General features: G+C 38.4%; 1 protein-coding gene across 1 annotated transcript in view; it reads right to left on the bottom strand.

The window, feature by feature from the left end:
• The window catches only part of LOC113422709 (kininogen-1-like), a 64,653-nt gene that overhangs the window by 19,021 nt on the left and 19,300 nt on the right, over positions 1-26,332 (bottom strand). The window contains exon 3 of the mRNA XM_026683828.2: positions 878-1,086. Within this exon, the coding sequence (XP_026539613.1) occupies positions 878-1,057 (180 nt within the window). The 5' untranslated portion in view covers positions 1,058-1,086. The remainder of the gene's footprint in view (positions 1-877; positions 1,087-26,332) is intronic.

A 26,332-nucleotide genomic window follows, 5' to 3' on the forward strand; every position in this document is an offset into this window, starting at 1 on the left:
TCTATAATGGCTTTGTAGAGGGAAGCATTTTGGATTCAGAGAGGGTAAAAGGTGTTTCCTTGGATTATGCAGGCCCATTCTCTATTGCAGTGTGATCCCTGGAATACACCCAACTGACTTAGGGAGGCTGCCAACAGGGCATGTGTGCATACCCACAATCTGTCTCAGGCACACCTCTGACCCTTGGAATCCAAACGGCTCCCTTGGATCGATTCCAGCATTGCCAATTCATTCCACGAATTAAATTCATGGAAATCCCAAGATAGGCGATGTTAAATGGAACGCACGCACCAAAAGGTTGCATCGTATTACGTTTGTAGGGCAGAGCAGCAAAATTGGGAAGGAAGATCGTGCCCTCCAAAATTCGGGACTGCAGCTCCAATAATTCTCTCAGTTCCAGGGATGGAAATCCAATCTACTTCAAAAGTGCCAGGCTCATAAAGATTGTTTGGAAATAGGGAAGAATTCTCCCGCTCCCAAAATAAAGTTTTTGAAATTAAAACGCTTGGTTGGAAGGCAAATTCCCTCACTGCTTGTGGAATTAATTTTATTGAGCTGAAGTTCAATATTTTTGGATTATGTTGGGAAGGTCCACTTACTGTCACTAAATGTTCATTGGAATAGCAATGGGGCTCCTTTTAGCAAATCTTAGGATGGGGGAATGAGATTGCAAAAGAGAAAAATCCCAAGTCAAAAGAACTGAATACAGAAAAGATAACTATTTGCCCGCATGTACTATTTTTCTTTCTTTCTGTTAAATTAAATATTAAATCAGATGACCACCATTCAATGTTGGGAGGAAGGCGCTGATGGTGCATTCCCCAATTATGAAATTCTCACTAATTAGCCTTTAGATGTTGTTAACAAATTTACTTACTATTCTGTAGGCATGAAGGATGGCATCTAGGGCCAACTTATTTCCATGACTTCTGTCTTCATTAAGAGCTGTTATTGCTCCAGCCACAGCATCGACAACTTCTGGATCATTTCTGTCCAATTTGTCTCGAGCGGCTTGGCAAAGTCCAATGCCGAGGAGTAGCAGAATGAAGACTTCCATATCCAGGTAAGTGAAGCTCCTTCTGAAATCTGATGAATGTGTGAAGGGGAGAAAGAGCTTTAATATAACTGGTGGGGTATGTCCTCCTAATGGAATTCAGAGTGCTTAAAGTAAACAAAATATAGACAAAAGTCTTTCATGAGCTTGGGTCATACTGAACTGAAATATGTCAGTGTGAACATCCTTTAGGGTTTATTTAAGCATTTGCTTTTTTTAAAAAAAATACTAAGTTTATTCACTTGCAGTTTAGCATGCAATTTGTTACTTTATAATGTCAGGGTCAGAACATACAGTTCTGACTGTATGGCACTTTGGGTCGGTTCAAGAATATTTTCCAGATTGATAATAGGCAGGTTTCAAAGGGAGAAAGAATGGAACTTCATAGTTTCCAAGGTTTGCAACTTTTCCTTCTCTGTTGCCCAGCTTGAGGAGATAATTAGGTCCATAACAGGATTAAACAGGTGTAAAAAAATATGATGGAATTGCTGGTTTCATCAGAACTACAATGATTTTTCTCCTCTTTTTCATCTTGGTGTTTTAAAATATTCTAAGGAAGGAAAAATGAGGTTGTTCTTTTTTTATTTTTAAATCAGGGATGGAGAATTGGCTTTTATTAAAGGTGATATTCCTGCAGAAGTCAGCCTCTGGGGCAGAGATCCAGCAAATGGAATATAATCAGTTGCAACCGGGAGATAAACACTGCCCAAGTCCACATAGAAATAGTTATAGAACAGAGCTGGAAGGGATCTTGGAGGTCATCTAGTCCAGCCCCCTGCTCAAGCAGGAGAACCTATACCATTTCAGATAAGTGACTGTGTAGAAGTGATGGAGCGCCCATGATTTCTGAAGGAAAGCTGTTCCACTGATTAATTGTCTTCACTATTAGGAAATTTCTCCTTAATTCCAGGTTGCTTCTCTCTTTGATTAGTTTCCAACCATTGTTTCTTGTCCATGAGGGGTCTCCATCTATATTTGATTCACCAGCCCTTGTGGTATCACTGCTTTTAACTTGGGAACTCCAGTCAGCTTTGAAAATACCTGTAGTGCAGAAGAGGGCTTGGATTCATGGTCTTGCCATATTCTTGCCAGTGATGGCAAGAGTTGTGCTCCAGAGTTGTGCTGGAGCTGCCTTGCAGCAGCTTTTAAATAACAATTGTTATTTTTTTGCCCCCCCACCCAATAATGTGAGCTGGTTAAGAGCACAGTTGAGCCATGGAACCGCCCTTGAAAACCACTTAAAAGCAGAAAGCTTTTAATACTATTTACTGACTAATATTTTCTGGCAACAAAATTGGGATTTTAGTAAGCTAAAATGGGTCTGGCTAATATTTTAATGCAAACATATTGTGGGAACCCAGTAAATGTCTTCTAGGTACTTGAGGGGCTGTTACAAAGCAGAGTGGGGTTGCTTGTTCTCCAAAGCACCAGAGGAAAAACAGTAATGGGTAGAAGCTTGCTAAGGAGAGATCCAACCTAGAGGGAGAATTTTCTGGCAGTGAGAACAATTAATCAATGGGAATAGCTTGCATCCTGGAGTTTTGGGTATTTCATCACTGGACATTTTCAAAAATTTGACCGAGATGATATAAGGTCTCCTACCTTGAGCAGAAGGTTAGACTACCAGGGTCTCTTCCAGGCCTATGTTTCTATGTTTTATTGTCTTAGCATCAGGGGTGGGATTCAATTTTTTAACAACCAGTTCTGTGGGCGTGGCTTAGTTGGTGGGTGTGGGTTAGTGGTAATGTGACTGGCTGGGCGTGGCCAACTCAACATCACTTACATCGAGGCATGCATCTCCTCGTCTGGTCTCTTGTGACTGTGGGGATGCTGCAACAGTTGTAAGTGTGAAAAATGGTCATAAGTCACTTTTTTCAGTGCCATTGTAACTTTGAATGGTCACTCCACACAAGCAGAGTACCAGCAAAGGAGGGGGGAAAAACTCCAGAGACATTCCTGAGACAGGAAGTCTAGTCCTACCAAGAATGTCATAAGGGTCAACAGAGAGGCAGTTTCTGTAAGCAACACCAGAATGTTTCCTTCCTGCCTTTCTTACAGGATTAGGCCAGTAATTTCTTCTAACAACCGGTTCTCCGAACTGCTTAGAATGTTAACAACCGGTTCTAGCGCATAGGTGCGAACTGGTAGAATCCCACCCCTGCTTAGCATGTTGGTTTACCAGGCTATCCTATTAATATGACTTTTGGATACAGGACCTTAACCAGGGGCGGGCTTCAAACATTTTAGCAAGGAGTTCTCTGCTTGGATGCTGGGTGAGCATGGCCATGGTGGGCGTGGCCTAGTTGGCCTCCTGCACCATGGCGGGGGGAGGGGAGTTTTTGCCCTCCCTGGCTCAGGAGACTTTCTTTGAGCCTCTGGGAGGGTGAAAACAGACTCCTGGGACTCCGGGGGCTCTCTGGAAGCCAGAAACAGGCCCATTTCCGGCCTTCCCGAACTTCTGGGAGGCCTGTTTCTCACCCTTCCGGAGCCTCTGCACATGCCCTGCGCTTACCTGCATCCAAAATGGGCTGCGTGGGGCTGTGTGGGGATTCCTGGGAGGGGAGGGGCAGGGTGGGCGGGGCCAACCAGGAGTGGGATTTGGGGGTTCTCCAAACTGTGCAGAATGTTAGCTAGGGGCTCTCCTGAACCCCTGCAAACCCCCAGCAGCCCACCCCTGAGTTTAACAGGGATTTAGGGTTTATATTTGAATAGATGTACATAGAATTTTCCTATCAAAAAGATGACCTCAAGGCTTAATTGCTTAAACTTTAGAACTGAAACATTCTTTATCAATTTTCTGGTCAAATATCAACTTGACTGATTGAACCCTTATTCTCTAAAGTACAATATTCCTATTCCATCTTTTACAGCAGTAGAATCTTCATTTAGATGATGGAACTCAGCTCGTGTTCCCAAGGCATAGAGATTCTGCAGCATGCTGGCCTTTCTTACTATGGTGCCCTCCAGTTCGCTGCCCCTAGACACTTTCACATTGCCTGTTTAGTTATCAATCAATCAATCAATCAATCAGAATAGAACTGGAAGGGACTTTCGATGTCTTCTAGTGAGTCCAACCTCCTACTCAAGCAGGAGACCCTATACCATCTCAAACAAGTGGCTGTCTGGTCTCTTTTTTTTAAAATATAGTTTATTAATTTTTACAATTAAAACCAAACAACAATACATACACAAATAAGCAAAAGAAAGGATTTCATAAAATTGTTTATCTTCTTGCTCTCTAATTTCAAATGTCAATCTACTCATTTCAGCACAATTCAATATTTTCTTAATAATTTCTTCCTCTAATGGTATTTTCTCACTTTTCCAATTTTTAGCAAATACGATCCTAGCCGCTGTTAACACATTTACAATCAAGTACTTTAAGTTTTTATTAAAAGTATCAGGTAAGATTCCCAATAGAAAAATCTCTGGTTTCAAATTTATATGTTCTTTTGTCATTTCTTCCAACCATATGCGAATTCTAGTCCAGTATTTCCTGGCCTCCTCACAAGTCCACCACATATGGTAATATGAGCCAGGGATCTGATGACATTTCCAGCACTTTTCAGATTTGTGCTTGAACATTCTTGCTATTCTTGTCGGGGGGAAATGCCACCTGTAAAACATCTTATACAAATTTTCTTTATATGCTACTGACATTGTCATTTTATAATTTTGAGACCACAATTTTTGCCATTTCTCTAAATCAATCCCATATCCAAAGTTCTTCCCCCAAACAATCATTGTTTCTTTGACTTGTTCTTCCTCTAATTTAATTTCCAACAAATAACTATATAGTTTTTTAATCACTTTTTCATCGGAACCAGTCAAAATCCTATCTAAATCAGTCAATTTATCATAAAATCCTTCTGTTTTAGAATCTTTAAGATACCTTGAGTGTATTTGCGCATATGAAAACCAATTCATCTTTATATCTTGTTCTTCTAACTTTTGCATTGTTTTAAGTTCACCCTTTTCATCCAATATTTCCCCATATCTAACTGTTTGTTCCTTCTTATAAATTATAGGATAGGAAAAAGCTTCGATAGTTGATAACCAAACTGGTATTTTCAGATAACATTGTTTCTTAATTTTCTCCCAATTCAACCATAACGATTCCCGTATATAGTGCCTTCTGAAATAACCCTGCGATTTAGTTCCCTTATACCATAAAAAAGCATGCCAACCCAATAATAAGTCATGTCCTTCCAATGCCAGTAATCTAGACTTTCTTAACGTTATCCATTCTTTAGCCCACATTAAGTTTGCAGCTTGATAATACAACTCCCAATTAGGAAGGCCAAATCCTCCTCTAATTCTAGCATCCTGTAAAAGTTTTAATTTTATTCTCGCTTCTTACCTTGCCATATATACTTCAACACAATTTTATTTAATTCTTCAAAATAATCCTTACCTAATTTAATTGGTATTGTTTGAAACAAATATAAAATTCTGGGTAAAATATTCATTTTGATTGTTGAAATTCTACCTATCAAAGATAATTGTAGGTTTTCCCATTTTTTCAAGTCAGATGCTATCTGCTGTTTAAGTTTAATATAGTTATTCTATTTCAGTGTAATACATCTTGACGTCAAAAATATCCCCAAGTATTTAACTTTATTCGTAACTTGAATTTTCAATAGGTCTGCCAACTCTTGTCTTTGCCTTAATAACAAATTTTTTGTCAGAATCTTTGTTTTGTCTTTATTTATTTTCAAGCCAGCCATCTCACCATACGTCTCTATCTTTTCCAGTAATTTTAAAGCTGTCTCTAGAGGATCTTCCAAAATAAAGACCAAGTCGTCCGCAAAGACTTGCAATTTAAATTCCTCCTTTTTAACTTTCATTCCTTTTATATTTGTATCCTCTCTAATATTTCTATTTAACACTTCCAAAGTCAATACAAATAACAAAGGGGATAATGGACATCCTTGTTTTGTGCCTTTTTTAATATTGATAGGGTCTGTAAATTCTCCGTCTATCATCACTTTTGCTGTTTGCTTGTAATATATGGCTTCTACGACTGGTACCGCAGCACCACTGTTCCGATCTGGAAGGGAAAGGGCAGCCCAGCGGACTGCTCCAACTACAGACCGGTCAGGTTACTGTCACACACTATGAAGATCTTGAACGCGTCCTCGATAAGCGCATTCGGGACATCGTCGACATCAGCGTCAACCAGGCCGGATTCATCAAGAACTGCGGCACCACCGATGCCATCTTCGGTGTGCGGATGCTGATGGAGGCTCACAGAGAGAAGAAAATCCCGCTCCACACCGCCTTCTTGGACTTGGAAAAGGCCTTCGACCGAGTCCCGCACGATCTCATCTGGTACGCACTACGAGATCACGGCGTGCCCGAGCTACTCGTACAATGGGTCCAACTCCTATACAGATGTCACAAAAGCCGTGTAAAAGCGGCAGCTGGGATATCAGAGGAGTTCAATATCACCGTCGGCGTACACCAGGGCTCTGCTCTCTCACCACTGCTGTTCATTCTGGTGATGGACACAATTACACCACGACCTGCACACGCCCGCCCCATGGACGCTGCTCTCACGCCGATGATGTGTTCCTGGCCAACCTGCGCAAGGCTGAACTTGAGCACCTAGTCCAACAGTGGCACGACCGCCTCGAGCAGTTCGGGCTCCGGTTGAACCTAAAGAAGTCCGAATACCTGACCACTGACAACGAAACGACAGGCTCCATCCACGTGAACGGGCAGGAGCTACCGCGCGCCTCCACCTTCAAGTACCTGGGAACTACTCTTGGGGAAGAAGGCCTACTACAAACTGAGGTGGCAGCCAGGATCAACGCAGCGTGGGGCAAATGGAAGTCCGTCACGGGCGTCCTCTGTGACAAGAAGATGCCGATGCGCCTGAAGGCAAAAATCTATAACTCTGTGGTGCGCCCGTGGCCATATACGGCGCAGAGTGCTGGCCGACGACCAAAGAAGTCGAAAGCAGACTCCAGACAATGGAGATGCGAATGCTCCGATGGTCGGTAGGCCTCACCCTACTCGATCGCGTCAGGAATGAAGAAGTGCGCAGACGGTTCAACGCCGTGCCCATCCCCACGGTCATAAGGCAGTCCCGGCTACGATGGTTCGGCCATGTGAGTCGCGCCAAGGAAGAATCCATCATCAAATCTGCGATGAAGGTGATTGTCGGAGGAACGAGACCGCGTGGTAGACCTAAGCAACGCTGGATGGACACGATCAAGGCCGATCTAGAGATCGCGAAGGCAGACCCGACATACGTGGCAGACAGAGAGGCGTGGAAGCAGTACTCAAGGACATTAGCGGACCTCGCCAGAGCGCGAGACAAACGCTGAAGAAAAAGAAGAAGAAGATATGGCTTCTATTGATTGAATAAATTTTCTAGCAAAGCCCATCTGTTCTAATAATAATAACATAAATCTCCAATTCACGTTATCAAATGCCTTTTGGGCATCTAAGAATATCAAAGCCATTTGTTTTCCAGGGTGTGCCTCATAGTATTCCAAAGTGTCCAAAATTACTCTCATGTTGTCTTTAATTTGTCTCTTTGGTAGAAATCCATTCTGATCAGGATGGATAAAATTATTTAGGTATTTTTTAAGCCTTTCTGCCAAAATTGAAGCAAATATTTTATAATCTGCATTCAATAAAGAAATAGGTCTATAGTTCTTAATTTGTAATGGGTCAGCCCTTCTTTTGGGATAAGCGTAATATAAGCTTCTGACCATGTTTTAGGTATTTTCTTATTTATCATAGCTTCATTCATAATTTCTAACAATGAAATACTCAACGATTCTTGTAATGTTTTATAAAATTCTGCCGGGAAACCATCTGGTCCTGGTGCTTTCCGTTATTCTGCCTATTGAGTGCTTCAGTTAATTCCATCATTGTTATAGGATTTTCTAACATTTTCCCAGTTTCATCAGGTATCTTAGGTAGGTTAGCATTTTGTAGATACTGTTTGATTTTCCCTCATCAAAATCCTCCTGCTTATATAATTGTGCATAAAAGTCTCGAATAATTCTCTTTTTCTCCTTATTACCATGACAAACTTGACCTTGTTCGTCCATTAACTGTAGTATTTTCCTTGATTCTTTCTCTTTTCTCAGTTTGTATGCTAACTATCTACCTGGCCTGTTTGCATCCTCAAAGTAGTTCTGTTTAGCGCTTCTGATTTTTTGCGCCAATTCTTCTTTCTCTGTTTGATCCATTTTATGTTTGATTATGTCCATTTTAAATTTAATATCTTTTTTCTGTATGCGTTCTCTGTAATTCTTTTTCCAATTTTTTATAGTCATCTTCTAAAGTTTTAATCATTTGCCTCTTCCTAATATTCTTTTTCTTTGTATAATCCATTATCAATCCTCTTGCATATGCCTTCATTGTGTCCCAAACGTTCTGTATTGAAGTATCTTCTTTTCTGTTTTCATTAAAGAAGAAGGCCAGTTCTTTTTCCATCCATTGTGTAAAGTCTTTTTCCTTTAAAATAGTATTATTTAATGTCCATCTAGATCTTCTTTTTTGTCCTTTCCATTTAATTGTCATTGGATTATGGTCTGCCCATGTACTTGTTTCAATATTTATTTCTTGAATATTAGATAATAATTCTGTTGACGTCCAAATCATATCTATTCTGGACCATGATGAATGTCTATTCGAATAGAAAGTATATTGTTGAGTTTTAGTATTTCTTTCCCTCCATATATCTTTTAAATTTAGTTCCTCTATCATTTCAAAAAAGGATTTAGGGAGGGTCTTCCTATTTTGTCATGTTATTTTTGCTGTATAGTCCAGTTCATTGTCTACAATTCCATTAAAATCTCCCATTATAAATATATTAGCATAGTCCAATTCAATTATTTTCATGTGTAATTTTTATAAAATCTTTTTGTTTATCATTCGGAGCGTACATTGCAACCAGGAGTATTTTTGTATTGTTGTCCACTATTTCAACCATTAATACTCTTCCATCTTCATCCTTGTAAATCAGTTTTGCTGGGATAGTTTCTGTAATATACAAAACCACTCCTCTTTTCTTACAGTGAGTCAAAGAAGTAAAAATTTTCCCTATTTTTGGTCGCACCAATAATTGTTGATGTTGTTTTTTAATGTGTACTTCTTGTAAGCAAATTATGTCAAATTTTAATTTCTCTATTTTATGAAAGGTTTTCCTTCTTTTAGTAGCTGAATTCAGTCCATTTATATTCAAAGAAATCAATTTTTTTCCCTCCATAGTTATGATTTATATTTAGGTCTAACAGCTCTCGTTGATCTTACTTCACGTTGTTCTTTAGTCTCCACTCGTCCACCTACTGCACCTTCTACTTTTCCCATCTCTATTTGGTCCTCTTGAAATTCAGTTGGAGTAATCTTTTTCTATCTCTATTTCTCTTTTTTTGAAGAATTCATTATAAAACGTTTCTGCTTCGTCAATTGAGCCAATTCTGTATCTCTGTTCTTTCCATGTAACCATTAATCCTTCTGGAATCAACCATCTGTAATTCACCTCCTTTTCCAATAATATTTTAGTCAAGAATCGATATTCTCTTCTCATCTCTCTAACTTTTCTGGGTACTTGTTTTAAAACCACAATCTCTTTATCTCTATATTTCAATGCCTTCTTTCTTGCCGCTTGTAATATCTGTGTTTTAATAGATTTTTTGGTAAATCTGACATGAACTTCTCTTGGTAGCTTATTCCTCGACGCATATCTTGTAAAAACTCGGTATATCTCATCTATTCCATCCATCATCTTTTCCTCTGTTATTTCCAGAGCTTCAGCCAAGATTTCTATCATTACTGCAACAAGATCTTGTCCTTTTTCTTCCTCTATATTTTGAAATCTGAGGTAATATTCTGATCTGTCCATCTTCCACTTCAACATCTCATTCTTGTTTTGTTCAAGCGTTGTCACTCTGTCATCAATATTTCCAATTTTCTCATCTCTTTGATTGTCTTTCTCTTCCATTTTTGCAGTTTCTCATCTCTTTGATTGTCTTTCTCTTCCATTTTTGCAGTCTCTCATCATATTTCACCATCATTTGTTGGATGTTTTCAATTTTTTGTTCGATACTCCCGTCCTTTGTTCAATACTCATTTTAAGTTCTTGAATTCCTTGTATAACCGTCGTTAGATCCATTTGTGCTTTATCTTGCTTCGCCATTGTTGAAAGTTGTCCTCCAGTTGATGGGGAGGCAGGAGCAGAAGTTGAGGTACCAGAAGGTAGAATTTTCTTACTCATTTGAATAACTCAGAATCTTCCCACCCTTTTAATCCAGTTGGCAGGGTGGCAATTGTAATCCAATTAGGGAAAGGAAAAATGTGAAAAAGAAAAACCAGTAAAAAATAAAAAGCCCAAAATTTAAAAAAAGAAAAAGGTTTCAAGGAAAAAAGAAAGGTTTCTTCAGGTTCTTCTAGACCTTAATCCTCAGTTGCGATAGTCAGAAGGAGAATAAAACCCAATAATATTAGAAAATAATAATAATAAAAGGGAAAAAAGAAAAATTCTTCAGGTTCTTCACATTTTAATCCAATTGCAAGATCTCAAGAAAATAAAACATAGCCATAAAAAAAGAATATATATATATAAAGGTGAAAAAAGCAAAAGTCCCCCCCCCAAAAAGAAAAAGAAAAGGAAAAAAGAAAAAATATTCTGAGGCTTTCCCTTTAGAAAAAGAATAAATGAAAAATAATAATAATAGTGATAAGCAAAAGTGTACAAATATTACGAAATGCTATAGGGTTGAGGAGGAGGGATAAAAGCTAACAACAAGTAAAGCAAGGAGCACACTGCATTTTATTTAAACGTCCAAGGCTCTTATTATGGCTTCTCCACAAGTTTCAAAGCCAAGCTTCAAATATTCAGTTGATTGTAGAAATCCCAAAGAGACACCTGTGAAAACATTCTCCAGAGTTCCTCCCTCTATCTTATCAACTCAGTGTCCTTGGGAAAGAGTTTCTCACAGTTCTCTCAACTTCAAGTAAAGTATTTTCAAGCCTCTAGTTGGCAGTGTTACAGAGTTACTAAGTTTCTCTACTCCACTCCCCCTTCTTCCCGAAAAAAAAAAAGCCCAATAGAAAAAGAAAATATGTGTATATATGTGTATATATTTAAAAAAGAAAAAAATACTAAAGGGAGCCTCTATTAAAAATATAAACAGTCAAAAAGGAGAAAAAAAAAAGAAAAAATAGGTAATTATAAAAGGAAAAACCAGTCTGGTTACAATTACTAATCACAATAGAAGTTCACTGGAAAAAAAAAGTAAAAAGCCAAGCCTCATTTTGACATCTCCTAAAAAATCGCCACTAAGTCCATCTTATCAAGTTCTGTCAAAAATCTTACAGGTTTCTTCTTCTTCTAGAGTGTCCTTAAATCCCAAATAAATAAATAAAAAATCTCACCAGCCGATACACTTTCTCTTTCTTTCTTCTCTTCCTTCCGGAGCTGTCCCTGCTTCAGTAGCTTAATGGCTGCCTCTCCGCCGATGGTAAAAGGGCTTCTCCTGGATCCACCAGGGACTTGCGGTGTCCCTGTGATTGACAGAATGCGCCCCTTACTATCACCGTCTCTACGGGATGGTTTAGGTCCGTTGGACCGACCAGGGGCGAAGATATCAGCTGTAACTTCGGAGCCCCGAAATTACAGCTGTGGCGCGGCGACGTGGCTCCGCCAAAACAATTTTATGAAATTTGGGATCTTTTTTACCAATGGTTAGATAATGCAATATAACAATAGAATATTCAGAAACCTAGGAAATAACGAATATATACTTTTTTTTCTCTCTTCTTGGCCTTGATAACATTTTTAGAATATTTTATTAAGATAGACTTGGTATGATTTTATGATCTGTTATAAAATAAGTTAATTAAATTATAGTTATCTCGTTAAAGTATGAATTACTAAAATCAGTTAAATGATTGTTTAATAATGATATTAGGATATACAATTGTTGATTGATAATATGAGTTATTATGTAATATAATTACTATGATGGTTATGAAATGGATGCACAAAAAGGAGTGGTAAACCAACCGATACACTGCCTGTAAATATATGAAGAATAATGATGGTTTTATGTTATGTCTTATGTTGTATGTGTTTTTGTTTGTTGTTAAAACCAATAAAAACTTTTTTTAAATAAATAAGCAAAAGAAAGGAAAGGAAAGGAAAGAGGAAAAGGGGGAGAGAAAAGAATTTTGAAAAAAGGAAGAAAAGGAAAAAAAAAAAAAAGAGGTTACCAGGTTAAAAGCATTTTTATTTTTACAGTTTGCAAGGTCTTCTTTTTTTTCATAACCTTAATTTATGTCATATACCCACACCTGTTCTTTACTTATATCGCTACTTCATTATTATAGGTTGATACTTTTCTCTTATGCCTTATGGTATATAATTTATCTTTGGTCAATCCAATTATACCAACAATTCCAGCTATCATAATATAGTGAAGTGTCTTTGTTTTTTAGTGCCAAAGTCAATTTGTCCATTTCTGCACATTTTGAAATTTTTTCAATAATCATTTCTTCTGATGGGGTTTGATGTTGTTTCCAGTATTGAGCGAAGGCTAATCTGGCCGCTGTTAAAATGTGTATATTTAGCTTTTTTAGAAATTTGCTTATCAAAAATCCCTAGGAGGAAGGACTCTGGTTTGTATTTGATCTGCTCTTTTGTAATTTCTTCCAACCAAGTTTTGATTTTCTTCCAGTACTTTTGGGTTTCTGCACAAGACCACCACATATGGAAAAAGGTTCCTTCTTTTTTCCTACACTTCCAGCAATACGGACTCATGTTAGGGTGCATTTTCGCTAATCTCGATGGGGGGAGATGCCATCTATAAAACATTTTATAAAGATTTTCCTTGTATGCTGCCGATTTAGTAATCTTATTATTTCTGCCCCAAACTTTCTCCCATTCCGCTAATGTGATACTGCGCCCTACGTTCTTACTCCAAGCGATCATATTTCCTTTTACGATTTCTTCTTCTAATTCTGTTTCTAATAAGTAATTATAAAATTTGGTTATGTTTTTTTTATTTGATCCTAATAAAAGTTTATCTAATTGTTGCAGTTTATTGTTAATTCCGAATTCTTTTTTGCCTTGTTTGTATCTGCTTTGAATCTGAAGGTAAACCCATTGATCAATTTTTTGTCCTTGCTCCTGAAGTTCCTGCCTCGGTTTCAAATTTCCTTGTGGGTCCAATAAGTCTTTGTATTTAATCATTTTGGTAATCTCCAGATTGTTTGGGTGAATCATTGCCTCCATTGTTGAAATCCATACTGGTACTTTTGTATAATGTTTTTTCTGTATTTTCCTCCAATTCGTTAGTAGTGCGTCTCTGATTAAATGTCTATGGAAATATTTTTGACTGGTTTTCCCTACATCCCATAAAAAAGCGTGCCACCCCCTTTGTAAATCATGGCCTTCTAGAAATAGTATTCTTTTGTTGGTTAGATTCACCCAATCCTTCAGCCAAACTAACGAGGTGGCCATATGATATAACTCCCAATTTGGAAATGCTAATCCTCCCCTGCTCTTCATATTCTGCATTGCTTTTACATTTATTCTGGGTTTTTTCCCTTGCCAAATAAATTTCAGGGTTATTCTATTGAGTTCTTAAAAAAAAAAAATTATGCAATTTAATTGGGATCGTTTGGAATAAGTACAAGAATTTGGGGAGAATGTTCATTTTGATAGTGGCGATTTGACCTAGTAGTGAAATTTGAAGTTTCCCCCATGATTCTAAATCTTTCTTTACCTGGTGTATCAATTTATCATAATTGTTTTCTTTAAGTTTCTTACAGTGTGGTGTTAACCAGATTCCTAAGTATTTCACTTTCTTTGTCACTTGTATGTGCATTATTTCTTCTAGTTCTATTTTCTGTTTTTCTGTTAGGTTTTTAGTCATTAATTTGGTTTTTTTTCTATTTATTTTGAGTCCTGCTACTGCTCCGAATTTCTCTAATTCACTCATCAATTTTGGTCCCCTGTCTTTTGGTTCTTCAATAAAGAAAATCATATCGTCCGCAAATGCTTGCAATTTATATTCCTCTTTCTTAACCGTTAATCCCTTTATATCCGAATTCCACCTAATTCACATTAATAATGTCTCTAATGCTAGTATGAAGAGCAGGGGAGAGAGTGGGCACCCCTGTCTCACTCCTTTTTCTATCTTTATTGGGCGGGTACATTCCCCATTTACTATTATATTAGCTTGTTGTGTGTCATATATGGTTGTTATAATATTTTCAAATTTGGTGCCCAAATTCAAATTATAAATTTTTTGGATTAAAAATTGCCAATTTAGATTATCGAAAGCCTTCTCTGCATCTAGGAACATAAGTGCTACTTGTTTCTCGGGGTGGGCTTCGTAAAATTCTAGTACGTCTAATACTATTCTTAAATTGTTCTTTATTTGCCTGGTTGGGAGAAATCCGTTTTGGTCTTCATGTATATATGAGTTTAACATTCTTTTTAATCTGTTTGCTATAATAAGTGCGAATATTTTGTAATCAGTATTTAAGAGCGAAATCGGCCTGTAGTTATTTATATATCTGGGATCTGTATCCTCCTTCGGGATCAGCGAAATCAATGCCCCCCTCCATGAATCCGGCATCCTGGCTGCCAGTAAAACATCATTGAAGACTTCCACCATAAGTGGTCCAATTTGATCTACTATTGCCTTGTACAGCTCCCCTGGGATCCCGTCTGGGCCCAGGGTTTTATTATTTTTCTGGTTCTCTATTGCTGATTTCAATTCCGATTCAGTAATGTCTTTATTTAATAGATCAACCATTTCTTCCCCAATTGCCTTGTCCTTCATTTCATCTAAATAATTCCTTATTCTATCTTCACTAACATCTTCTTTTTTATATAGATCTTCAAAGTATTTATGAGTGATTTCTTTTTTCTGTTCTATTTCCTGGTATGTATCACCCTTACTGTCTATTAACTGATATATCAATCTCTTCTCTTTCTTTTTTTTTAATTTATAAGATAACCATCTTCCTGGCTTGTTGGCGTGTTCAAAATAGGTTTGTCTAGTCAAATTCAAATGTATGGTCATTTTCTCTTGTTCAATTAAATTCAGTTTGTGTTTGGCTATTCTTATCTGATTTTGCAGTTTGGATTCTTTTGGGGTATTTTGTAGTAGGGTTTCTAGCTCCTTAATTCTTTGTTGTAATTTGTTTTGTTCGGAATGTTTTTCCTTGTTTCTCTTGGCGTTATAAGAGATTGTTATGCCTCTTATTACCGCCTTCATCGTATCCCAAATATTTTGTTTCGTGGTTTCTCCGTTATCGTTTTCTTTTATAAAAAAAATTAGTTCCTCCTTTAATTTATTAAAGTATTCTTTCTCTCTTATTAATTGAGTATTTAAAGTCCATCTTTTCTTTGGTTTTGCCCTGCCCTTCCATATTACCTGTATTGGGTTATGGTCTGCCCATTCATTAGGCAAGATTTCCACTTCTTTTGTCTCGTTTGCTATTTCCCCGTTCATCCATGCCATGTCGATACGTGTCCAAGTTTGGTGGGGATTTGAATAGAATGTGAATTGTCTTTTTTCAGGATGTAGTCTTCTCCATATATCTGTCAGATTTAGCTCTTTCATCATTTCCCTACAGATCTTATGGAGCTCTCTCTTCCCCTTTTTATTCTTTCCGCCATTACTGTGATCTTTTTGGAAATCAGCAATGGAGTTGAAATCTCCTACAATACAAATGTTTCTTTTTTGCAATTCAACCAATTTTCTATATAGGTGATTAAAAAACTCTTTTTGATCTCCATTTGGGGCATAAATTACTACTAAAAGAATTGGAATATCATTGATCCAGATCTGCAAACCCAGAGTCCTTCCTTCCAAGTCCGATCATATTAGCTCTGATTTCAAATCCTCTTTCACATATACTGCGATTCCCTTCTTTTTCTCCTCATCCGCTGGTGTGGTAAATAACTTTCCTAATTTCGGGCATTCTAAGTATTTTTCATCCTTCTTCTTTGTATGGGTTTCTTGTAGGCATGTTATATCTGCATTTTGTTTAATTAATTTAGATAATATCCTTTTTCTTTTATTTGTCGAGTTTAAACCGTTTATATTTATTGATAGTAATTTTTTTTCTTCTCCCATCTATTTAGTTTTGTTTCGCTCTTTGTTGTGTAACAATTCCTCTCTCTTCTTGCGCTTGTGTTAATGTGGTTCCTTCTGTCTTTTGTTGTGGATAAGTGTTCTCTTGGTTCCCTACCGTTCCAGTTCTATTTTTGTGTCCACTGTATTCTTCTTGGGAATTTATGTCCAATTCCTCCCTACTGCTTTGCTCCTGTGGGCCCACCATCCGTTCGTAAAAATCCTGAGCTTTTTCCATAGTGTCTATTTTGATTTTCCTCTCTTTCCACGACACTAGCATCCCTTCTGGAATAAGCCATTTAAATGTAATTCTTTTTTGATTTAAATATGCTGTGAGAAATTTATAATCACACCTTTGTTTCCTTATTCTCCTCGGTATCTGTTTAAGGATCACAATTTCTTTCTCTTTGTATGTTATTGTTTTATCTCTTGAGGTTCTATATATCATGTCTCGGACACATCTTCTGGTGAATTGTATGTGGACTTCCCTAGGACATTTGTCTTGCATAGTTTGTATTGACCCGGTAGACCCTGGTCTGGTCTCTTTTTAAAAACCTCCAGTGATGGAGCACCCACAACTTCTGAAGGCAAGCAGTTCCACAGGTTAATTGTTCTCACTGTGAGGAAATTTCTCTTAAATTCTAGGTTGCTTCTCTCCTTGATTAGTTTCCCCCCATTTGTTCTTGTCCTGCCCTCAGGTGCTTTGGAGAATAGCCTGACTCCCTTTTCTTCTTTGTCGCTGCCCCTCAAACACTGGAATACTTATTTTATTTATTTATTTATTTATTTGATTTGTCCATCGTTTACAAAATAATAGATACAAGTATAAACATGAGTAAGAATACAGAAAATAGGTACGATTAAATGGGGACAATAGGACAGGGACAGGAGGCACGATTGTGCACTTATTCATGCCCCTTAATACTGCTATCATGTCACCCCTGGTCCTTCTTAGTTGTAAATAATTGTGTGTGTGTGTGTATTCGATTATTTAAACTTATATATATTTGATTATTCCAAAATTTAGAGGGTCCAGGAATAACATTCAGTATCTATGTCAATTTTGTAATAGAAATAATGGACACACTTTACTTATTTATTAATTTAAACTTATATGCTGCCCATATTGGTGACTCTAGGTGAATTACAATCAATAAAAATGACAATATAAAACATTAAAATAATAAATAGTAATGCTAAACCTGGTTTAAAATGGACAAAGATGACTAAAGAAGGGAGCAGGATGCCCAGGAGAAGGAGGTGCTGTCTTATCTTAGTTCATTAACTACCTCCAGAATGACATGATGCCCCCATTAGGGCCCAGGCCAGTTGGGAGATAATTCTTCAGGGCTGGGGCACTTTACTTGTGGCTTTGCCAATTTGAGAAATCGTTATGTTGCAGTTTACATTTGCTGCTAGTGATCCCATTGTGCGCTTCTTCATTGCGTCATAGTTGTTTATATGTGTACACACAGAGCTTTGGAATGGTTTGTTCTGTTCCATATATCTTCAGTGGGTTAACCTGTGCTCTTCCTGATGTTGACCAGCAGATACATCCATCTGTTCCCAGAATTTGGATGCTAAGAATATCTGGAAGGCTCCTAAGTCAACAAACTGGGTGACCAGAAAAAATTTCCACTAAGTAATATTAGTATCAGCTCTACAGGAACCTTGTCACTAGAAGAAGGCAAAAAAATAAAAAGGAGAATTAAACCCTGCTTTTACCAAGGAATTTCTTTGTGTCACTTAGAGCAGTGGCCCCCAACCTTTTTTGAACCAGGGACCGGTTTCACGATTATTTATTCTTCCACGGACCGGTACTTGAGTAACGCGAGACTCCACTGCCATCGGGACGGCTCTTCATTCGAAGCCGCCCCCCGCTCTTCGACGAAACTAAGGCGCGAGCACCCAAACGCCGCTTTCCAACTGAAAACCCGGAAGCACTTTCCAGCCAAAAACCCAGAAGCAACCGAAAACCCGGAAGCGCCGTCGAAACAAGATGGCGGCGCCCAAGCTTTGCGGCCTGGTAAAAAATGATCCATGGACCGGTACTGGTCCAGGGACTAGTGGTTGGGGACCCCTGACTTAGAGGATTTTTCCCCCCAGGGATCCAGATGGCATTAGTGTGAGTGTAGCTGGCACAAGCTAAGATCTCTCTCACACAGAATAGAGAAAAGAAACACACAGAATTGAAACTTTTTGCCTTATACACACATAGTCAGAATATGACTCCTTCAATCCATGAAGATTCTCAATCAGAACAGAACTGAATAACAGAGTTGGGATCTTGGACGACTTCTAGGCCAACCCTCTGGTCAAGCAGAAGACTCTATACAGGGGTCTCCCACCTTGGCAACTTTAAGCCTGGAGGACTTCAACTTCAATGAGTTGGCCACAGTGAGTTGGCTGTGGCAAGTTGTCCCATTCTGGTAGTATACACCTATGGCAATGTCATTTCCCCCTACCCCTTTATATTGACCCATATGCATTCTAGGAGGCTTTCATTCTTGGTTTTGTGCATTTCTGTAGAGATGTAGTGATCTTTTACATGTAAGGCAACTTCATTTCTTTTGTTTCTTTTGAACAGTTTGTATCCTTCCATCAAAGGGCTGTGAAAATATTTACAGATCCCTCACACCCTGTTTCAACTGTTTCAACTCCTACCCTCTAAACGACACTATAGAGCATTGCACACCAGAACAACTAGACACAAGGACATTTTTTCCCGAAAGCCATCACTCTGCTAAACAAATAATTCCCTCAACACTGTTCATCTATTACAAAGCCTGCACTACTATTACTATTAACCTTCTCATTCCTCCTTATAACCCATCCCCTCCCACTTGTGACTGTATCACTAACTTTATCGCTTGTATCCTTATGGTTTATATTGACTGTTTCCTAGTATGATTTGATTGCTGATTGTACCCTATGACTATCATTAAGTGTTGTACGTTATGATTCTTGATTCTTAATGAATGTATCTTTTCTTATGTATACTGAGAGTATTTACACCAAGACAAATTCCTTGTGTGTCCAATCACACTTGGCCAATAAAGTATTCTATTCTATTCTAAAAAATACAATCCAGTCATGAGTTTCTTCCCACCAAGTTTCAGTAATGAAAATTATATCATACTTGCCCTTGTGGACAAGTGGACTTCAAGTGGACTTCAAGTTCACTTTGGTTGTTCCCCAAATGCTCAAAGTTTGTGGAACCACCAAGGTGAACTTGAAGTGTTAGTACAGGACAGCAAGTATGATATAGATTCCATTACTGAAACTTGGTAAGATAAAATTTACAAGTTGAATGTACTGATGGAAGGATAAACTGTTGAACAAACTAGTCAAAAGAAACGGACCTAACAAAACAGAAGGTGGAGTTGCATTATATGTATGAGCTCACTACATCTGTATTGAAATGCACAAAACCAAGAATGAAAGCCCCTTTGAATTCATATGGGTCAATATAAAAGGGAAAAAAATGAATGACATTGTCATCGATGTATACAACTGGTATCATCAAGGTCATGGTTGTCCCAGAGGAACTTTTTCCAAAAAAACAACAACTTGACTTTCTTGGAAACAACTTCTCTTCTTGGATGGGAAGCGAAATATTTTTTAAAGAAAAAAACCAAGGAAGTCCAGTTACCTTTCAGAAAACGCACCTTTTGGGATTATCCCTATAGGATACTGAGAAAAGCTTATGCCCTTTTAAATACTGAGGCAGGATTCAGGCAAATGCACCAGGAAAAGCAGTTTCTGATTAATGTTTAGAATTTAGAATCAGTTGACTTAGGGTTTGAACAGGTGGTAGAACTGTCTCTGGAGATTCTCCATCCTCCAGGTCATGGTTGTCCCAAAGGTGCTTTTCAAAAGGCAGCTGGACTGTCTTGATTTTTTTCTCCCTTGAAAATGTTTCGCTTCTCATCCAAGAAACTTCAGTTCACCTTCAGTTTTTTAGTTCAGTTTTTCTTCAGATCTGAGAAGTGAAATGTTTTCAAGGAAACCAACCCAAGGAAGTCCAGTTGCCTTTTGAAAAGCACCTTTGGGACAGGTGGTAGAACTGTAACTTCTTCAGAAGAGCTCTCTGTTGACTTTTTATGTCCATGTCTGTGGCCCTGTTTGTGTCCGTGGGCATGGCCAAGGCCCTGCCTGGTTTCATGAATGTGGTTTCCTCTCAGATTGGGATGAATTTCTACTCAACTCGTGGTCTTCTGGTATGAATAGAGATTCTGGACATATTTCAGAAAGGGGTGAAACCTGGAGGCACCTTAAGATACCTCTGAAATGTCATTCCGTTATTGGGCATTCTGCAAACAATGCATTTATTTAAATGCATTCAACATATTTCATTCCACATTTCCACTTTAACAAAGCACCAATACCAGAGGTGGTATTAAGCAGGTTCTGACCAGTTCTGGAGAACCGGTAGCAGAAATTTTGAGTAGTTCCGAGAACCGGCAAATCCCACCTCTGACTGGCCCCACCCCCATCTATTCTCTGCCTCCCAAGTCCCAACTGATTGGCTGGGTCTTCTTTGGTTGCCCTGCACAGGAGAACGGAGCTGGAAAGCAGGTTAGTGGGATTGGGAGGGAATGGAGATTTTATAGTATCCTTCCCCTGCCATGCCCACCAAGCCACACCCACAGAATTGGTAGGAAAAAAAATTGAATCCCACTACTGACTAATATACTGTAATTGTATATCAGCCGATATATTGGAACACACAATATTTTATTGTCTGAAATTAAGTAGAAATGGGCACTTTCCCTTCCAGCTAGAAAATATTTCTGAGCACTAAGAGGGCAACTTTTTTTTTAATTTATTAGCAGGGCAACTTTTTTTTATTAACATTTTTGCTTTTCTGGGCAACAAGACCTGCTGTGAGATAAGAGAAAGCCAAGTTGGCAGGCTAGGATTTTTTCCCCCCCATATTGACTTTTTTTTTTAAGGGTGTAGTCTGGCATTGTCTGTTTAAAAAGCAAAGTGCTGCCAGGAAGAGCATCCACATGTTTCTGGAAACTATGTGGTAGCTGATGCAACTCTCTTCCCCCCCCGACATCCCTCTGTTGCTTTTCTACATCTTTTGCCTGAGGAAGCTGTGTCCGTCTACCAAGTGCTAGGATCAGCTTGAAGACGTTTTAGAGGCAGATTTCTTATTTCTGGTGACTACCCGATACAGTATATTCAAGCTCAGCGCCCATCATTCCAAGCCAAAATGGCTGTGGTTTGGGGATGTAAAGGGGAATAAAGGGAGTTGACTTTCAACCCATCTAAGAAAGATGAAGATGAGGTGTTAGGAATGTAAGTCACCTAACAGTTGGGTTTTACTATACAGTGTAGCTGTGTGCTGTTTGTGTGTTATTCTTCACCACTCTCACTACGTCTCCCTGTGTGCGCTCATTCTCCTAATGGGGAATTATCTCAACACTGGTTATGGGCCCAGGCCATACCTGGCTCAGATAACTGAGAGTTGGTGTGAATGCACAGTACTGTATACAGACAGCTGTTTACTGTTTAATTGTGGGTTACTATCCTGGTAAAGATGGCACAAGACTCATCAAGAAGTCTATCACTGATAACCCGGTTGGATGGAACAAAATATCTTTCCCGGTCTATGAAGTGCAGTCTACTTCTGCGTAGAGAAGGTTTATGGAATGCAGTTCAAGATCCACCGGATATAAATACTTAGGATCCAGATAATGAGGACGATGCCAAGAAGCTTGCTGACTTTAAATGGAACAACGAACAAGCTCTTTGTATAATTGGACTAACACTGAGTGACCAGCAGCTAGTCCATATTCGTGGAGAAGAGTCTGCTGCTAGGTGTTGGGAGAATTTGGATTTATGTTCATGACAGTGTAGGTGCACACATACATCTTACACATAAACTGTTTAGAGCACGTCTTCTGAAAGGTGGAAATATGTTAGCTCATTTGAACTTCATGAAAAGAACTTTTCAAGAGCTAAATGAAAAGGAACTGATACTTTCAGAGCTGCATCAAGTTTACATCATTCTTTCCTCATTGGATGAAAGTTATGATGATTACGTATCTTCACTGGAAGTCCTGACCAGAGATAAACTAACATTGACTGACATAACTGGAAGGTTGTTAGAAGAGGCAAGAAGATGGCTGGATAGGAACCAACTGAGGAAGGAACAACCACAAGAAGAGGATTTGTCTTCAACTGCCTATACTGTTAGGAAATGTTTTTCTTGTGGGGCTAAGGGACATATAGCTAAATTTTGTAAGAAGGGAAAATGACAGAATACTGGTAATCACCAGAAGGTTAAAAAGAATGTTAGTTTAGCCATGTCTAGCAATTCAACTGTAAACCATGATTTGTGGGTTGTTGATAGTGGAGCATCGCAGTGTATTACTAAAAATAGAGAGAGGTTTGTAACGATGTCCACAAGTAAGCGACGAGTATCATTGGTAAATGGATGGAAGATGAAAGTGTCTGGTGAAGGTACTGCATATTGTTCTTGTATAAATGAGCATTTAACTATGTTATATGTACTAAACTGAAATTTAATTTGTTATCAGTAAGGGCTTTAGTTAATATTGGTTATGTAGTAACCTTTAGGGGAGATAACTGTATAATAGAGAAAGAGGGTAAAAGTGTTACTGCTACTTTAGAGAATGATTTATATGTGATACATGATGATCAGTTGAAGATGGCTAACTCGGTTTATAACAATGTTAAGCCACAAGATGAATGTATACATTTACTACATAGATGTCTGGGGCACATTAATTTCAAAATGCTCAAACAAACTGTTGAATTGTCAAAGAGAGTAAAATTAAAACCCTGTAGCAAGTACTTAAACTGTAATGCTTGTTGTCAGGAGAAAAGCAAGGCTATTCCAGCAAACAAACTTAATGGGTTTAAGACCAAAGAACCTTTAGAGGTTGTTTTTGCTGACATAATTGGTCCTAAGAAACCTAGTTTGGGAGGTGCCTGCTATGTTTTGAGTATAATGGACCATTACTCAAGGTATGGTTTCTGCTATCTCATGAAAAACAAAACAGAAACATTCCAACATTTCTTTAACTGGCTAAGATTTGCTGAGAGAAAAATGAGGAGTAAAGTAATTACTTTAGTTACTGATAACGGGACTGAGTTTATTAACAAGAGATTCCAAACTATGTTGAAATTGGCTGGTGTCCAGCATAAACATTCTGCACCTTACAGACCACAACATAACTCGTTTGTAGAACGAAGAGGGCAAACATTACAAGCCATGGCTTGCACTATGTTATCTGATTCAGTTTTACCTGAAACACTGTGGGATGAAGCCATAATGTGCAGCAACAATGTTTTAAACAATGTAGTAAATACAACAACTGGAGAATTACCATTCACTTGTTGGCATGGCAGAAAGCCAAATTTAAGTTATTTACACACATTTGGAGCTCCAGCATGGATGCATATTCCCTCACAAGTAAGACTGAAAGGGCAACATAGAGCTAAGAAGTTATTTTTTGTGGGTTATAAGGCCAAGCATAGATCATTTAGATTCTGGGATCAAAGCACAGCTCATGTTTATTGTAGTGCTAGTGCAAAATTTCTTGAGCATGTTGGGTGAGATAAACTGGAACAGAAATCCAGCAATGATGTTATTATTGACACCCAAATAGTCCCTAAAGATAAAATCAGTAAACAACAAATAGCCATTAAAGAGGAAGCACAGGAGGAAGTAGTAGAACAGGCACAGGAGGAGGTAGAAGAACAGGAGCAGGTGGCACAGGAAAGTCCACCAGTAAGCCCTGTATTACCAAGACGTTCAACCCGAGTAACACGACCACCTGATAGATATCAGACTAGTGTTGTAAGCCAAGTGAATACAGTTCCAAGTAATTATAGTGAATTAAAACTGTTTCCTGCTAAAGGTCAGGCTGCTTGGCAGAAAGCAATGGATAAGGAACTGGAATCATTTAAAAAGTTAGAGGTATACGAAAATGTTAAGTTACCACCAGGTAAACATGCCATAAGATGTAAATGAATCTACATCGGGTACTGCTGTATTATTGGGAAAAGCATTGATTGGATGGAGGTCTATTAGACAGAAACATTTAAGTTTGTCAACAATGGAGGCTGAATTCTCATGTTTGTCTTTATTATGTACAGATTTAGTTTTGTATAAGCAATTATTAATTGATATGAGAATTAATGTAACATATCCTATTGTTATTTACGAAGATAACCAATCAGCAATACAGATGGCTTCAAATATTGCTGTTAAAACAAGAACGAAACACACAGATTTAAGATATTTAAATGTGAGACAATGTATGCAAAGTAAAATGATTAAGCTGGAATACTGTATGTCAGAAAACAATATAGCAGATCATTTTACAAAGGCCCAAGGCTCTATAAATCATAAGGCGTGCTGTGAAGATTATGGACTTAGAATGTAAGGTTGTATATATTATCTTACCCAAAAGGGGAGAATGTTAGGAATATAAGTCACCTAACAGGTATTTGGGTTAGAAATATATAAGCCAGGATAGACATTTTAGTACTATATCTTTAAGAAAATGCAAAACTGTAGTTGGGTGTGGTTTTTCAAATGGCCATAAGATGGAGCCAGAAACCTGGGTTGTTTTAGTCTGAATCTCAGAAGAGAGTGTGAGTGTATCTCTGTTTCCTTCTGTTGGAAAGTATTGCCGTTCCTCCATTTCTTCTAATTGACTGATATTACTGGATTTAATGTAAGTCTAATACTGAACTGTTTTTTGACACTGGACTTTGATATTTGGATTATTCCTGGATTGAAAACTGACTGATCTTACCTGTGAATGACTTTGGATTGCTTGTTTGGACTTTGCTTAATGTTTCTGGAAGTAAAAACCTACATTTACTGTACAGTGTATCTGTGTACTGTGTGTGTATTATTCAAACACTTCTCTCAAATATGTCTCCCTGTATGCGCTCATTCTCCTAACGGGGAATTACCTCAACAGAGCCCACTATGCACCAACCGTTTCATGCCTCATCAAAAGACACGAATTTTATCGGCACGACCAAAAGGAAGACCAGAGCATTGGAGATTTTGTTGCAGCACTAAGAGACATTGGCGGAGCATGCGAATTTCTAAACATGGATGAGACCATGAGGGACCGTGTGGTCCTCGGATTAAAGGACCTTACACTACAGGGTCGACTACTAACAAGACCTAAGATAACATTGAAGGAGGCAATAGAAGAAGCCACTGCAGCGGAAGCCACACAGAAATCGGCAGCCACATGCGACAAATGAATAAATTACCAAAATAAACCCAAGATAAGACACTAATCAAACATGCAATAAGACACTAGATGAAACAAAAAAAACCACCACCACAACACACCACCAGGACATTGAATCCCTTTCAGAAGATGAAGAGGAAGAAGAAGATGTAAATCAACTCCGGTCGGAAAAAGGTAGATGGGAGCGGAATGAAAGAAAGTCAGAATTCCGTTGTGCTGGGTGCGGAGGAAACCATCCACGTTCCGAATGCCATTTCTTCGATGCTATTTGCAGGTATTGTGAATGGCGGGGACACATAGCGAGGGCATGCCGAACGAGAAATAACTATGGCCCTAAATAAAGATGGAATACCTCCCCCAGAGGGAAGGAAAAGCAAATAGGGAGCCATTGGAGCCAAGAAAACAGAAAGAAGCGATGGAAAGAAGCAAACAGAAAAGAGGAAACACATCAAACAATAACCATTGGGCACTCAAACTCAATCAATGCAAAAAAGGTACATGTGCAAGTCACCACAGAAGGCCAGCCATGCGAGATGGAGGTGGACTCAGGCTCGTATTTATCAATGGTATCGAATACCCTAAAAAGACTAATACCTGATATAAACAAGGGAGAGCTCGAAATACAAAAACTCACACTAAAGGACTACCAGGGAAACAGAATTCCTGTAGTAGGTACTGGACATTTCAAAGTTGAATTCAAAAAACACACTAAAGTCCTTCCATTAACAATAGTCGACCAGGATCGACCCAGCCTACTGGGACTCGAATGGTTTGCACCATTAGGAATCGGAGTAACTGGAATAAACAGCATTACTGAGACAGACTGGGAAGAGAACCTGATGAAAGAATTCCAGGATGTCTTCAACAGAGAACTGGGCAAGTACCAAGGGTCCCCTATCTCATTTAAT

This window comes from Notechis scutatus, chromosome 4, assembly GCF_049901735.1.
Source record: "Notechis scutatus isolate UNSWTSFEM ecotype Mainland chromosome 4, rNotScu1.2, whole genome shotgun sequence".
In the NCBI taxonomy this organism is placed as follows: domain Eukaryota; kingdom Metazoa; phylum Chordata; class Lepidosauria; order Squamata; family Elapidae; genus Notechis; species Notechis scutatus.